Here is a 15,746-nt window from a genome sequence, read left to right on the forward strand (position 1 = left end):
GTTTGATCTAGAGTTAAGTTCTTAAAAAACCTCTTCACTAAACCACTGCCTGATATAGTGTTGTCAAAATGTTATTTTTGAAACAGGTCTATCAAAGTGTTTGAAAAACTAATCACCTTATCAAACTACGGTAAATGATGAAGATGGGGCTTTTAAAGCAGCCTATACTGCCATTTGTTTCATTTAAAATGGCGAAGAAAATAATAGTTATCTTTGTTTAAAGTCTTAATTCAAAGAAAAATATTACCTTCCAACCTAGCATTTGTGACGTAATTTATAACGTGGTATACACACACTGTGTTAGATTATCATGAGGGCAGTTATCGTAAGACTTAGCATCGTATCAGTATTTGAATTAAACTTATGGAATCACTTGGAAGCTTGTCTAAGAGACTAAAAATTATGAAAAAACTATATAGAATACTGACCCCGACCACACATGCTCGGGGTTGAAAACTAGGCTAGAGGGGTCTTCATAAACGACAATCAAATATCTCAATCTTTGTGCATTAGTACCAAAACCACATTCAAATACAATTTCGATACTATGCTTATTTCTTTGTTTTTCTTAATTGGTCATGCTTCAAATGATTCAATATAGACTTAAAATAGTTACTGCGATATGAAAATGAATGTTTTGGATGAAGATCAGCGCAAAAAGCAGAAGTAATGATAAAAACCAGGCTGAGTCTGTTTCTGTTTTTCAGTCAGGAAAGACGCATAATTCAACAACTATTAAAGCCATAGCGATGAGCCTTGATATAGATATTCATACTGTATACTGGCAACATCTGTACCAAGTTTCATTTCATTATCATAAAAAACTAATAGAAATAGACAACGACTTTTTCTTACAACACAAAAGCAATCACAATACTTCCACCTTTTTCTTCTAATAACAGACAAGATATGCTTATGGTCATTGAAGAGAATAGATCTATAAACTATAAGACCAGAGAAAATTTGTTGATCAAGAGGTGGTCTAAACTAGAAAGATGTGCTGAAACTAAAAAATATTTTACGTACTTTAAATATAAAACCAGCCCACCCATCCCATCTCTTATCTGGCCTTATAATGATACAGTGCATGATGATTTTTCTACCAAAGTAACGTGCAATCTTATCCCATCCACATGCATCCCACAATTCAACCCGACAATGCACAAACAATGGTCATGACTCTCTACCTACCCTCTTCTTCTCCTTGCGTTCCCGTTCCTTGTCCGGTGAGACGCTCTGTTGGACGATAAAGAAAATTGTGTCAATATTCAACCAAGAACATGAGAATTAACAGTATTTTATTGCCAATTTTTTTCTGCATTCTCTGTGGAGCGGATGCCAATGCTTGTTTGTTTGGTTTTTGTCAGTAAAAGGGTGCATAATTCAAACATTGTTGAAGACAAACGTGTCCATTTATACATGTGCATATTGTCACTAGCAACATGTGTTCCAAGTTTCATTTGAATATCTTAAAACGCTTTATAAGTTATGGCCAAGGTCAAGGTTTTTGCAAGCCGATGACCATGACAACTAGGCCAAGGCCATTACCTTGACCTTTATTTTTCTTCAAAAAAAAGAACAGACAACCCAATAAATGGAGACAATATAACTTTATATGTATTAACATTATTAATACGAACATGTGTAAAAGTTTCATCTAATACCAAGATATAAGTAATGCAATCCCTGTATGTACTTGATCATAATACGAAATGATTGTCCTCATAAAATCCCGATAACAAACATTCAAAATATCCCTCATGTCTACTTTTTGAAACGAATCCTGGCAATTGGTGGAATTCAAATTTCTTTTTTGGGGATAAAATTTCTTTTTTATTCCAAAATGATCAGAGTTATTGTGCTATTGTCACCAGGTCACAACATATAAATAATTTGTTTGGCATGTCCCTTCACACATTTGACGGTATCGGTAGGTTGGTTTTTTTTGTATGATTTTTTTTTTTTTTAATTCAGCAATGAAAACAAACAAATAAATTATGACCACAAGAGACTATAAAAAGTATTCCCATGGAAGGTGTTTGTGTTAGTTGGTCGAGAAACGCCAATTTTATTTGTTTTATTAATTCTTGCCTAATGATGACTTTTCTACTGGATTTTTAACTTACGTGTCTGTGGCGGGATTTAGACGAAGATCCCAAATCCTCCTAGAATGACAAAACATGGCAATATTCTTCCATTAACACAAACACAGCGTTCAAGCACAGTCCTGTGTTGAACACAGACAGCACCGCACACGCAAGCACCAGCAAACTGCCCGCTGTTCTCAGCTCGTTGACAATGGCGTTGAATGATGAACATCGATATTTCAACCCTGATCCATCAGACTGAATTAATATGTAGTTGCCCACTATATAGAGTATTGCATTTGAGGCAGCACTGGGCTAGATGTTGTTCTATGGAATTCTGGTGTCTATATGAGCTGAAAATCCTGAAATCTAACCCTTGCATACACATTGCAAAATATGGCATAGTAATATATTACAGGCAAGATAGGTCTTAAAAAAAACCCATAACAATAGAAAAACATTGCACATAGATTTGGATAAAAATATTAAGACACAAGTTTAACTATGATAACAAATGAGATCATTTATCAATTTTTGAACACATTCTGTATAAAATGTCATAATAGCATTTAAAAAACAGTCGTGTCATTAAAGCATTAAAAAACAGTCTTGAAATTTTTTTATAGAACATAAAAACAATTCACACGACAACTTAAATATTTAGGCAGATCTGTAGAATTAAGGTTTTAGTGTTTTAGCAAATAATTCAACAGGTACATACACTAAAAACAATTCACACAACCTCAAATATAAAATGTATTGACTTTATACATCAACACAATAAAAACAGGTAAAAAAAATAAAACAATCTTAACAGTTTTCAGTCATTGTTTATTTGAAATTTCAGTAATAATATGGGAAAAATCTATGCTCACTCACACCTTAACTGAAGAAGTTTGAATATAAAGAGTATGCTTCGTAAAAGACTAGTGATATAAACAAGAATACAGACAAATATTATAACAACAATCTCAACATCAATTATATGATAGATAGAAGACAAAACATAATAAGAGCACCACAAATGGATGTCAATACTCTTCTGTATTTTTTAAGTCCATAAAGAAGCACAACTTTTAAAGGCATAGTAATGGGCCTTAATACCAAAAAGATTTGTCACAAAGAATTTTTGTGCGAAGTTTGGTTAGAATATCTTGATGTTTTTTTTTTAATATTGCCAAGGTTACAGCTTTAGCATAATGTCATGGTCAACGCCACAAATGCAAAGACAAAATTTACGACTATAATTCCTAGTCAGTTAAGGGGCACAACTGTTTATAAAGCCAGAGATATGGGCCTTGATACAAATAAGTTTGTTGTCACTGGGAACTTGTGTGCAAAGTTTCATGGTGATATCTCGATATATTTTGTAATATCGCCAAGGTTACAGCTTTTGCATAATGTCAAGAGCAACAACACAAAGGCAAGGACATTACTCAGGACTATAACAGTTCGAAAAATGGACAAGATACAATTGGTGAGTAACAATGTGTTTTTTGTTCCATTTTATCTATCAACAAGATATTGAAATCACTGAAGATGCTCCATTGCATCCTGATGGTCTTTAAAAAGCATTTAAGAAATCGAGTCACGAGAGATTCATGTATTCTTAATACATATTAAAATAGTAATAGTCATAAATGTTCAACCACAGAAGTTTAGCTAATACTTGCTATGAAAACCTGACTGGTATGTAAATAAAGTACCTTCAAATAAAGTATATCAATGAAAATATTAGTGCAAAAACTTCCAAAATGATTTCTTGGCTAATGTGTTAAAAGAAAACATGCAAATACATACATGTATACATTATAACAAAATATGATAATTCAACAAAAATGATATACTTCCAGTTAATATACGATAGAAAAACAGGGTAATGCAATATTACATAAATTACTTATTCCACGTTTAACAATTCCTGAGAAATACTAAATCTTGCAGCATATTTATTTACATGTAAATTTCCCTATGAAAGCACCATGTGAACTATTGAAAGCCCTTTAAACACATTCATTTGCAAGACATTAAGAAATATTATCTCTAAATTATTGCATTTTTATCTCTAAATTATTGCATTTTTATCAAATTTATTTGAAAGTATTATGGCTTTATGAGACACTTGTACTGGCCTTATAATTCTATAAATGACTTTTGGACTTTCTGACTCTTGGTTCATTCTATGTTGACATTCTATTTAGTGATTTAGAGAAACTTCCTTCATGTGTATTAAGGAGTGACTTAAGAATTTCAAAGGAGTCCCTTCCATGTGTGGGTAAGAAAGGGCAACTTTCATTTTACTGCCATTTAATTATTCCAAGGAGTGACTTTCCGCAAATAAATTCCAGAGTGACTTTCTTTGCGACAGTTCCAAGGAGTGACTTTTTGCATACAAATTCCGAAGAGTGACTTTTGCCAGAGTTGCAATTGGTGGTTTCTGCATACGAGTTCTAAAAAGTGACTTATCAGCAAGAGTTTCAAGGATTGAATTTCTGAATACAAGTTTCAATGAGTGACTTTCTTTGCAATAATTCCAAGGAGTGACTTTCTCCATACAAATTATTAAGTGAGTGTCTATCTGCATACAAATTCCAAAGAGTGACTTTCTTTGTCAGTGATCCAAGGGGTGATTTTCTGCATACAAGTTCCAAAAGAGTGACTTTCTATGTAGGAAATCAAAGTGGTGATTTTCTGCATACAAGTTCCAAAAGAGTGACTTTCTTTGTAGGAAATCAAAGTGGTGATTTTCTGCATACAAGTTCCAAAAGAGTGACTTTCTTTGTAGGAAATCAAAGTGGTGATTTTCTGCATACAAGTTCCAAAAAAGTGACTTTCTTTGTAGGAGATCCATGGGTTGACTTCCTGCATACAAGTTCCAAAAGAGTGACTTTCTTTGTAGGAAATCAAAGTGGTGATTTTCTGCATACAAGTTCCAAAAGAGTGACTTTCTTTGTAGGAGATCCATGGGTTGACTTCCTGCATACAAGTTCCAAAAGAGTGACTTTTTGTAGGACATCCATGGGGTGACTTCCTGCATACAAGTTCCAAAAGAGTGACTTTCTTTGTAGGAGATCCATGAGGTGACATCCTGCATACAAGTTCCAAAAGAGTGACTTTCTTTGTAGGAGATCCATGAGGTGACATCCTGCATACAAGATCCAAAAAAGTGACTTTCTTTGTAGGAGATCCAAGGGGTGATTTTCTGCATACAAGTTCAAAAGAGTGACTTTCTTTATAATCAAATGATTAACTTCAGGCAAACAAGTTTCAACAAATGCCTTTAGGCTAACAGTTTTATTGAGTAGCATGCTGCATACAAAGAGGGACTTTCCTTATGTTAGCTTAATGGAGAGAAGTTTTGGACACAAATTTCAAGAAGTGACTTTCTTTGACATAGTTTTCAGGAGGGACATTCTGCAAGCAGGTTTATATGAGCAACTCTCTTCATGTGTATCAAGGAGTGACTTTCTTCAAATGTGTTTCAAGGAGTGACTTTCTGCTTACTAGGATCAAGGAGTGACTTTCTTCATAGTTCTATAGGTAATTTCTTTTAAAGCAAAAGAGGTTTTATAGAGAGACTTTCTATGATCAGGTTTCCAAGTGGCTTTTCTTTAAATGTGTATCAAGGAGTGACTTTCAACATGCTAGTCCCTAGGGGTAGTTGACTTTCTCCACAGTTCAATGACTTACTTTCTGCATACAAGTTCCAAGGAGTGACTTTCTTCATCATTCAAGGAGTGACCTTATTCATCATTTAGGAGTGACCTTATTCATTATTTAGGAGTGACCTTCATTATTCAAGGAGTGACCTTCTTCATCATTCAAGGAATGCCCTTCTTCATAATTTGAGGAGTAACTTTCTTCATCATTGGTGGAGTAACCTTCTTCATCATTCGAGGAGTTACCTTATTCATCATTCAAGGAGTGACTTTCTTCATCATTCGAAGAGTGCCCTTCTTCATAATTCGCGTTGTGACTATCATCATTCGATGAGTGCCCTTCTTCATACTTCCAGGAGTGACTTTCTTCATCATTTGAGGAGTGACTTTCTTCATCATTTGAGGAGTGACCTTATTCATCATTTGAGGAGTGACATTCTTCATCATTTGAGAAGTGACCTTATTCATCATTTATTTGAGGAGTGACCTTCATCATTTATTTGAGGAGAGACCTTCTTCATCATTTGAGGAGTGATCTTCTTCATCATTTGAGGAATGGCCTTCCTCATCATTTCAGGAGTGACCTTCTTCATCATTCGAGGACTGACCATTATCCTTCAAGGAGTGACTTTCTTGATATTTTAAGAAGTATCTTCATAGTTAGCGTGAGATCCTGCAAACCAGTTCGAAGGTGAGTTTAAAGTTACAGGAGTGCTTTTCTGAATACAATATCCAATGAGTGTTGTTTTTCTAATAGGTCCAGTGGGAATTTCTGCATAACTTCCAAATGGTGACTTTCTTCAAATAAGTTCCCAAGAAGTGACTTTCTTCATAGTTCAAAGAGAGACCTTCTGCATATAAGTTCAAAGAAGTGACTTTAAATATATCAAGGAGTGTGTTTTCTCACTTTCTTCTTAGTTCAAGGAGTGACTTTCTTCTTTGTTCGAGGAATGACCTTCTTCTTAGTTCAAGGAGTGAATTTCTGCATACAAGTTCAAAGGAGTGGCTTTCTTCTTTGTTCGAGGAATGACCTTCTTCATAGTTCAAGGAGTGAATTTCTGCATACAAGTTCAAAGGAGTGGCTTTCTTCTTTGTTCAAGGAGTGACTTTCTTCTTAGCTCACCGAGTGAATTTCTGCATACAAGTTCAAAGGAGTGACTTTCTTCTTAGTTCAAGGAGTGACTTTCTTCTTAGCTCAAGGATTGAATTTCTGCATACAAGTTCAAAGGAGTGACTTTCTTCTTAGTTCATGGAGTGTCTTTCTTCTTAGATTAAGGAGTGTCTTTCTTCTAAGTTCATGGAGTAAATTTCTGCATACAGTCAATCAGTGAGCTTCATTAGTCAAGGAGTGACATTCTTCATCGTCCAAGAAGTGACTTTCTTCATAGTTCAAGGAGTGTCTTTCTATAAGTTCCTATGAGAAGCTATCTTTGTAATTTGAAAGGTGACTTTCATAATTAAAGGACTGAGCTTCTTCCTCCTTCAGAGAGTGACTGTCTGCATACGAGTTCAAGTGAGACTTCTAATTACTTTGAAGGAAAAACTTTCTGCATAATTCAAAAATGTGACTTTCCTTTCTTCTGAAGATAAAATGCTATATAGGAAGTGGTCATGTCATTGATTTTATTTAATAGTTGCATTATAAATACTGGCTGGTTCCTTCCAAGTCTATCTTAAATCCATGGCAGTTCAGCATTTTTCCTCCAGAGCTTTCTTTCAAATGGATGGAGAGCATTATTTGCTGCATTCATGTAGTAAATCAAAAATTCATTGTTTTCAATTCCAATTTTCATTTATCTCGCTGTCTTTTTGATAATGTCTCTTTGCTTTTCATATATTCGTTGCATTGTTGTGTTAAATCCTCTTGTGCATTTACTTTCCATTTAGTATTGGCTCTGACAGGTAAACCGTTCCGTTCCTTTCTATTTCATCGACAAACAGACATAGATCAGATTTATTCTTTCCTTATTTGTAATCTTCACACTCATAGCAAGCAACGTCCATGTAATTTATCATGTGCGTGCAATAAATAGACCTTTTACCAACTGTGCATGTGCGATAGTTAAATAAGACTCCCTCCACCAACTGTTTCGCTGATATCATTTTGCCCATTTCAAAACTTTTTCCTTTTTTGTCAATCCATAACTTCTTAAACTTTCAACCGTCCATCACCTATCAATGCAAGCTTATTCCCTAGAATGCACCAATATCTCAAATTTTCAACACCAAAAGTTCATGGCCTATTATTAGTCTTATATCTTGGCAAAAACTAGCTTTCTTACATGAGTAACTTTTATGATTACTGGTAAATAGTCCAAAAGGCCCTAACAGACACAGTTGCTTTCAAGTAGCTGCAGGTGCTTTCATCATTTCCATGGTAACGACTTTGACCCCATCTGAGGACGACAAAGGCAGGTTGGTTGTAACCTCCATCAAGGGTGAATACTCGTCACCTATACTAACCTTGGAAGTGGACGCAATGGCCTCTGTTTTCCTACGTTTTGTATCTGAAAGTAGAACAGGGTAAATTTATTACAGATATATACAACTGGTTAGAATCTTAAAGTAGCAATTGATGTTTACAAGTATCTCTAATTCTGACCCATTTTTATTTTTAATTTAAACTCTATTAAGCAGATACTAAAGTGCAAGTACAAATATGGTGTGATATTAATTGAAGTTTTTTTGTAATATACAGTGGTATAAAGTAAAAAAAAATCTGAGGAAAGTAACTTTTAGCAAAAGCTTAAAACACACACACACTATAATTATGGAATGTACGAAAAAGTCTACTTTATTTCCCAAATCGTACATGTTAATGTGTCCACAATACAAGAGCACTGCAAAAGAACAGTCAAACTCAACTCAATAAATCTATTCACCGGATTAATGAAACTTGCTCAACATGTGCATATGTCATAGGGAACACAGGCATTAAGTTTGATGCTAATAAATTTAGCTGTTTTTGAGTTATGACCAAAGTTAAAGTTAAAGGTCAAGTTTTTTTAATCCAACATGGTACCATAGCACCATCTCAACTTTTTTGGCCAAAAAAAACCCCATATTTAATAAATATACGTATTATAAAACCCCTCCTCCACCCACCTCTCTCCTCAGCTCTGCGTGGAGAGGCCTCTGGCGTTTGTCTGTGGGAGCCGTGACTGCTGTTGGAAGCTGCTTCTGCGTCGCGATGGTCCCGATACATCACCTCCTTCGCTGCCTCCTCTGGGCTGTAACTGCGCTTAAGTTTCCGATCGTGTTTCTCCTTCCTCCCTTCCTTCTCATGGCGGTCTGTGAAAAACAACAGCATGTATATTCTCTTTATCATAACTGTCAAACATGGGCAGTAAATACTCTTTGTCATAACTTATGGCCATTTTAATAATACTGTCAGTATTACACCACATTTTTATTATAACCAGATTTCCACACAAGATTGTAATGTTTCTAATCTATTTCTCAAGGCACAACAAAGATTTTGTTTGTATATATAATGGCTGTAACATGCTGTTTCAGGATGAAATGTTAATGGACCAGTTTGTACATAATAGTGCATACTTTTTCTAAGTCTTCTATAAATCATTTTTGTTGAAATGTTTTAAAATCACCAAAATGGGAACAAAGCAAGTGCATACATCAATTTTCCATGTTGTTAGCCAAGATAAGCATATAGTAAAACATGTTGGCTGAATCACACAAGTAAGTTAGGGGCTCCTTATAGCATAAAAAATACCTGTTCAAGAGTTTTTGACATTTTAAGCTTAGAGCCATATACTGCAACTGGAGGCTTTCCTGGATACAAGTGTTCTACCCTACCTGTTGGCCAGTATTTAAGCTGCAATTTTGATTTACTTTTACATTTCATATCATCATCCTGTGCAATAAGACCAACCATACCTTTCGTCTCTTCCTTCATCCGCTCCAGCTTGGCTCGCAGCTTCTCCTCCTTGTCTCTCACATCTTTCCCTTTTGGCTCATCCCCATCTTTCTCGACCTTGACTTTCAGCCTTTCCTTTTCTCCCTTCTTCTCTTTTCCCTTCTCTTTCCTATCAGACCGAAGATTTTCACTCTCTTCTGGAGGCTCAACTTTTTCTTGCTTCACCTTCAACTTCAAGGGCGTTACGATATCTGACTTGTCTTCACGTTTGATCTTTACTTTGTGAGTATCTATCTTCTCTTCTTTAGCTTTAATCCCCTTTTCATCCTTCCTTGTAGCTTTGTCATCCTTGGATTTGTCCATCTTATCTTCAGATCTAGCCTTGTCCGGTTCAGCCAACTTTTCAGATTTTTCTTTCTCCTTTTTGTCCTTTGAACCACTTGCTTTTGAACTGGAAAATGTAAATATGATTCATAACATCATTCGAGATCATACATACAATGTTAATTGGCATTTAACATTCATACTAACCACCTGACAGTAAGCTGATATAAACATTGGCAATGGATGGGAGTGGTCCAGTAGCACAGGTGTTGATCTATATCATAGGATACATCCACTACTAAAAGTTCACATTCAACTCATAAATGAGTCAAAATAACAAAAAATCTGACGATATATTATTCTCTTTTACAAATTAAACATACACACCAACATGTATTTATACAGGTTGAAATATTTATTTCTTAGGGCTTAATTTTCAGCTTATATGCAAACATTGATTTTTTTCTATGTCTACAATATGTTATTCCATTTATAATGCTCAAGTTCCTTTAAATCCTAACACTTTTCAAAGTAATACAGAACCATACATTCACAAAAATGCTCGTACAGTATCAAAATTTGTGCATGAAAAATTATCACTCCCTCATGAATAATACCTTGCAAGTGTGACTTCCTTCTTCTCTGTAGCTGTGCTGCTGTTGGACTTCTTTGCATCAACAGGTGAGTCACGCCCTTTCTCCTCAGAGCGAGCTTTTTCCAGAGTCTTCTCTGCTTTGTCTGTTTTTGTTTTTTTAGGCTCCTTTTCTTTTGAAGCGCTGCTCCCTGGAGGTAAATATGGGCTTGTAGAAATGATGCAAAAGAGTTTCAAAGAACAAGAACACAGCAAGCGGAAGCAAATGCTCGTCTGATTGTGTCATCTTCTAATGTTAAAAGTGGCCAAACAGCCATTAAACCCCAAGTTAAATGCTTTGCTACATATGTGCATATTGTCTTTGGTAATACAGTCCAACCCATATGCTAGAAGCAGGAATGCTTACATTCAGTATAAAGAAATCAGTCCTTTACATCCAGTTTGAGCCAACAAGGAAATAGAGCCAACTGGGTTTGACTGTGTGTTAAATAAGTTTCATTTGAATAACCTCAATGTTTTTTAATCATACCATGGTTCAAATTTTCACAGACCAACAATGACAACAAAGTCGATGGACAATGGGGCCACACAACTGTATACATATATGTCATTGTTAAAGCTGTACTCTCACAGATTGATAGTTTTTTCTATAGAACAGATCTTAATTGTTTGAAAAACTGCCAAACGTTTCCTTTTTTCTTTATGCGTTAATAATGCTTATTAGTCATAAAACTTTTCGAACACAAATATGAAAATCTATGATCTGATCTTTTGTCATAAGTCTTTTACCACTGATTTCCAGACATTTGCACAAATTGTTAATTCATAGACAAAAAAAATAAGAAAGTTTTTCATCGTGCTCAATATGTGAGAGTGCAGCTTTAAAGATGCACTCTTACTCCCAGATAAGATTTACCACAATTAATAATATTGTTTTAATGTTCAAAAAAGGATGAATAAATGTCGAAAACAATGGTTCTTATGAAGGATTCCGAGTTTAATTTGAATGAAATGAGCATAAAACACGCTATTTCAACCTTATGAGACTATAGTAGACCTCAGTAAATCTTTTAGCATTCACCAATCATTTAATATTTTTGCACTTTCTTCTATTAAATACTCTGTTACGATCTTGTTATCAGTAATTAATATTTTCCATAAGTGCATTATTTAGTAAGTAGATAAAGGTTTATCAGTCAAAATTGATGTTTGTTATACATGTTTATGTACTGATTTTGAATAAGAGTGTCACTTTAAACTATAAAAAAATATATTAAAACCATGAAATGCTTACTTTCACCACTGCCTGCTGGCCTGATCTGTTTGTCCTTTGCTGCATCAGCTGAACTTCCTGACACAGGGGCGCTGGCCGCGGCTGCTGCAGCTGCTGCCTTCTTCTGTAATGGGAAAGGAAATTCAGTGGATAGGCTAGATTCAATAAATGAACACATTCCTGTATTATAAATATCATATATTCAATGAGTTTAAGGCCAGTATCATTACTGGTTTCATGGTATTGACCACTAGTATTATCCTTTCTCAAGACAACCCTTTTTTTTTCGAAACACTTTGGTAGATATTGGAAAATGAATCATTTTCACGATGACAAGGCTATGACAATACGTAAGACTTTCTCCCTAAGAACAGGTGAGCTTAACATAACTACAACTTGCTTACCTCCTTGTCTCGTACATGGAAGTCCGTCTCAGGAACCCAAAATTGTTTCTTGCTCTTCAACTGACCGGAGTACCTGATTTAAACCAATAGAATAATTAAGGGTTCTTATGGTATGAGATGTACAGGTGCCTGGTGATTCCTTATTATTTTATTACCATTTGAAAAGCGTTCATGAGTAATATGGAGAAAAAAGTACTGCAATCAAGCTTTTTGGCTAAGAAAGTTTTGTAAGAGTGGCGTAGCAACGAGCGAAAAGTTTATTTTTATGTTTATGAGGTGTAATCAATTGCAAACTATAATTTTTTAAACTATTTATTACATGCATAAAAAGGATTTGAAAAGACGTTTTTTTGAAGTTTTTCAGTAAATCTTACCAAATTATATGTGAACATATTATCATTTCGAAAACCTCATGTTTTATTATAAATACCTAAATCAGGTCTCAATTTAAATCATATAAGAATATTCAAGCTAATGGTGTCTTAGAAACGGAGCAAAATAGATATCTAAATTTAATTCTTAACACCTTTAAGACAATTTCTTACCCCATGGCAAGGGCAAACAAGTCGGGTCTCTTCTCCTTCTCTTCCTGTTTCAGTCTGTCCACCCTTCTCTCTAGCGGGGAACCAAACTGGACAATACGAGGGTAATGGGGCAAGATCTACAAAAGAATATTGACATTAATTCCTGATAATTTTTATTGTCTGTCAATCCTGCATTCCAGGGGTGAGCCAAACTGGATGCTACGAGGGAAGTGCAGCAGAATCTACAAGAGAAGAATATGCCTAAAGTTCCGTGACATGTAAATTTTGTAATTCATTCTTTGAGGCAAACACAAACTGTCTGAAAGTAAATGATTGTAAGGTTAAGTACATACATCTCCTTGAGATATGACTTTTTTCATCCCTTAAGACATGATTTACATCTACTTCTTTTCTGAATTTTCAAGTTCGTTTTATTTAACAGGTAAAAAAGGAAAGAACATACACAGATACACTAACAGTGCTAACGTGCTAAGGAATGTTCATGTTCTCACCTTTGTAAGAACAATAAGCGCATTTCTGATCTGTATGTAGTTGCTTGACTCGATACACGTCACCATTGCCTTGGTGATACGGAAGTGCCACTTGTGACAAACGTGCCGATAATTCTCGTAATCGAGCTGGTCCGCTTTCTGGTTGGAGTTCTCTCCCTTGCGGAAAACTGTCACAAAGCCGGGATAGGCACCGCATTCCTGAAAATATATGTAGAATGCAATATTTCTTCCATATGCACAAAAAATATTTTAGCTCTTGAAAATGGCTAAATGCATAAGTTGATATAAATTACGATCAAGTCTGTTTTCTTGATACAGATAGACATATGTGTCAGGGTGGATCTATTCAATATATGTATGTAACTTAAGTCAATCTTATGATCATACATCAGTGATGATTTCTTCACTGCATAGATCAGAACTTTCAAGTTGAAAACAAAGGCATGATAAATTCAAAATTTAGGGCAATTTCATTTTGTTTTTGTTACACCCACCTTTTCATAGAACTCCTTACTGCTGTGCCACCTCATAACAGTGTCGAGGGCGGCGCATAGGAAGCGGCCATAGCGCTGAGCCTCGTTCTCCGTGCATGAGGATACGGTGTATGTGATATCACAGAATATCTGAAACGCAATTGACACTAGTAACACACGGTTATGGTTATACATGTAGTAACCATACAAACATTTGTCACATCATACACACATTTTTTTATAAATTGACAACAGCTTCTACATTAAGTAAAACAGTAATTCACAGCCATAATTTCACATATCAAAATTAGACTTTGGGATGAACAAGCAGAATTCTTATAATATTGCTTGGCATCAAAATCAAACAGGCCCTGCAATACAAAATTCAGAATTTGAGCAAGCCCGGAAGATATTTAACTAGTGCAGGGCTTCCAGGCTTATTCCTAAGACCACTGTAATTACAATATTTTTTTTATTTTTTTATATAATTTTAAACTGTGATTTTCATGTGCACTGAGTACATTCAAATGTCTATAATTATAATTTGTTTACTTGCATAAAGTAAATCAAACTTTGAATAATTATTTAATAATTATCTTATCTCCATACATTCATTTATGATGAACACAATGCCTAATTAGAGTTGTTTCCTTGCAATTTTTATCTTTTGTATAGTGAATGGTGTCCCCATGAATTTCATTCAATTGGTGTCATCCATTTCAAAGTGGTGGTATAGTTTCATCTTTTCAACACAAACCCTGTCATAACAGATGAGCGTTGAGAAGTTTGGAGTCTTCAAGTTGTGAAGAATGTGAATGAACTCGGCACAGTACACGGCATCACTGGCCGTGAAACAGCACCGCGGGAAAATGCAGAGTTGCAGGAACTGGGTGATGGTCTCATTCTTTGTCGCCCCTGAAACAAAGAAATAATGTTCCACTATTTCATGAGTCAAAAAGTTTTTATTTCATAAATCATTCTAACAAGTCAGTTCTTAACAATAAACAGATGCCAATGTCCTTCCATTATGCTCAATTAAACAAAGGACTCAAAAATCCTTTTAGCCAAAGGGATCTAACTTGCTATACTATTTTCATGAGGTTGAAGTTTAGAGTGGTCAAGTGGTTAAGGTGTCCACCTCTCACCCTAAAGATTGTGGGCTGGATTCCAACCAGTGTTACTTTCTCATCACCTCTTAAAAAGGACACAAGTTTTTAGCTGTCTTTACAATGGAAAAATAAATATGTATAAACTCAACTATTGTCAAGATGACATGTACTTTGATGTAAATATTTTGACAAATTTTTTAGTAATGGCCATAGCTACAGCAGAACTTTTCTTTCTTGACACCCACTCACTTGAGACAAACCACTGGTCCCTCTGTGCCTTGAGCCTTGCAGTGATGCGCTGAACATGCTCCGTCTGCCTCTTCTCCTCATCTTTCAGCTTGTCAATCATGGCGTTACAACGCTCACGCTCCTTCTTACGCTTGCTTGGACCCTAGATGTAAAATATAGCGGAAAATCACTTACATGTATACATTTAAAGATGCACTCTTACTTCCTAATAAGATTTACCACAATTCATTATATTGTTTTAATATTCCAAAAGGGATGAATAAATGTCGAAAAAAATGGTTCTTAAAATGGATACCTAGTAAAATTTGAAAGAAATGAGCATAAAACATGTTTTTCTACCTCATGAGGCTATTGAAGACCACAGTAAATCTTTTAGAATCCACCAATCATTTAATATTTTTAAGCTTTCTACTATTAAATACATGGTTAAAATCTTGATATCAGTAATTATTATTTTCCATAAATGCATTATTTAGTAAGTTGTTAAAGGTTTATCAGTCAAAATTGATGTTTGTTATACATGTGTTTGTATTGATTTTGAATAAGTGTGTCACTTTAGAGCAGATCAAATGAAAACTACAGGGACAAGCCCAGAAGTCAAAAATTTAAACCCTGATTAGAGGCACAAGGTAAGGGCCTTAATGACTCTGAACAAGAGACACA

General features: G+C 35.0%; 1 protein-coding gene across 2 annotated transcripts in view; it reads right to left on the reverse strand.

Moving 5' to 3' along the window:
- Positions 1-15,746, reverse strand: part of LOC128226537 (THO complex subunit 2-like) — a 43,967-nt gene that overhangs the window by 6,065 nt on the left and 22,156 nt on the right. For both annotated transcript variants that reach the window (XM_052936465.1, XM_052936463.1), the window contains exons 24-36: positions 15,084-15,225; positions 14,483-14,640; positions 13,747-13,875; positions 13,253-13,450; positions 12,762-12,877; positions 12,217-12,289; positions 11,834-11,936; positions 10,565-10,730; positions 9,644-10,074; positions 8,852-9,037; positions 8,210-8,253; positions 2,127-2,165; positions 1,192-1,236 (exon numbers count right to left, since the gene is read on the reverse strand). In XM_052936465.1, coding sequence (XP_052792425.1) covers positions 1,192-1,236; positions 2,127-2,165; positions 8,210-8,253; positions 8,852-9,037; positions 9,644-10,074; positions 10,565-10,730; positions 11,834-11,936; positions 12,217-12,289; positions 12,762-12,877; positions 13,253-13,450; positions 13,747-13,875; positions 14,483-14,640; positions 15,084-15,225 — 1,830 coding nt within the window. The remainder of the gene's footprint in view (positions 1-1,191; positions 1,237-2,126; positions 2,166-8,209; positions 8,254-8,851; positions 9,038-9,643; positions 10,075-10,564; positions 10,731-11,833; positions 11,937-12,216; positions 12,290-12,761; positions 12,878-13,252; positions 13,451-13,746; positions 13,876-14,482; positions 14,641-15,083; positions 15,226-15,746) is intronic.

The sequence above is a fragment of the Mya arenaria genome, chromosome 3, assembly GCF_026914265.1.
Source record: "Mya arenaria isolate MELC-2E11 chromosome 3, ASM2691426v1".
In the NCBI taxonomy this organism is placed as follows: domain Eukaryota; kingdom Metazoa; phylum Mollusca; class Bivalvia; order Myida; family Myidae; genus Mya; species Mya arenaria.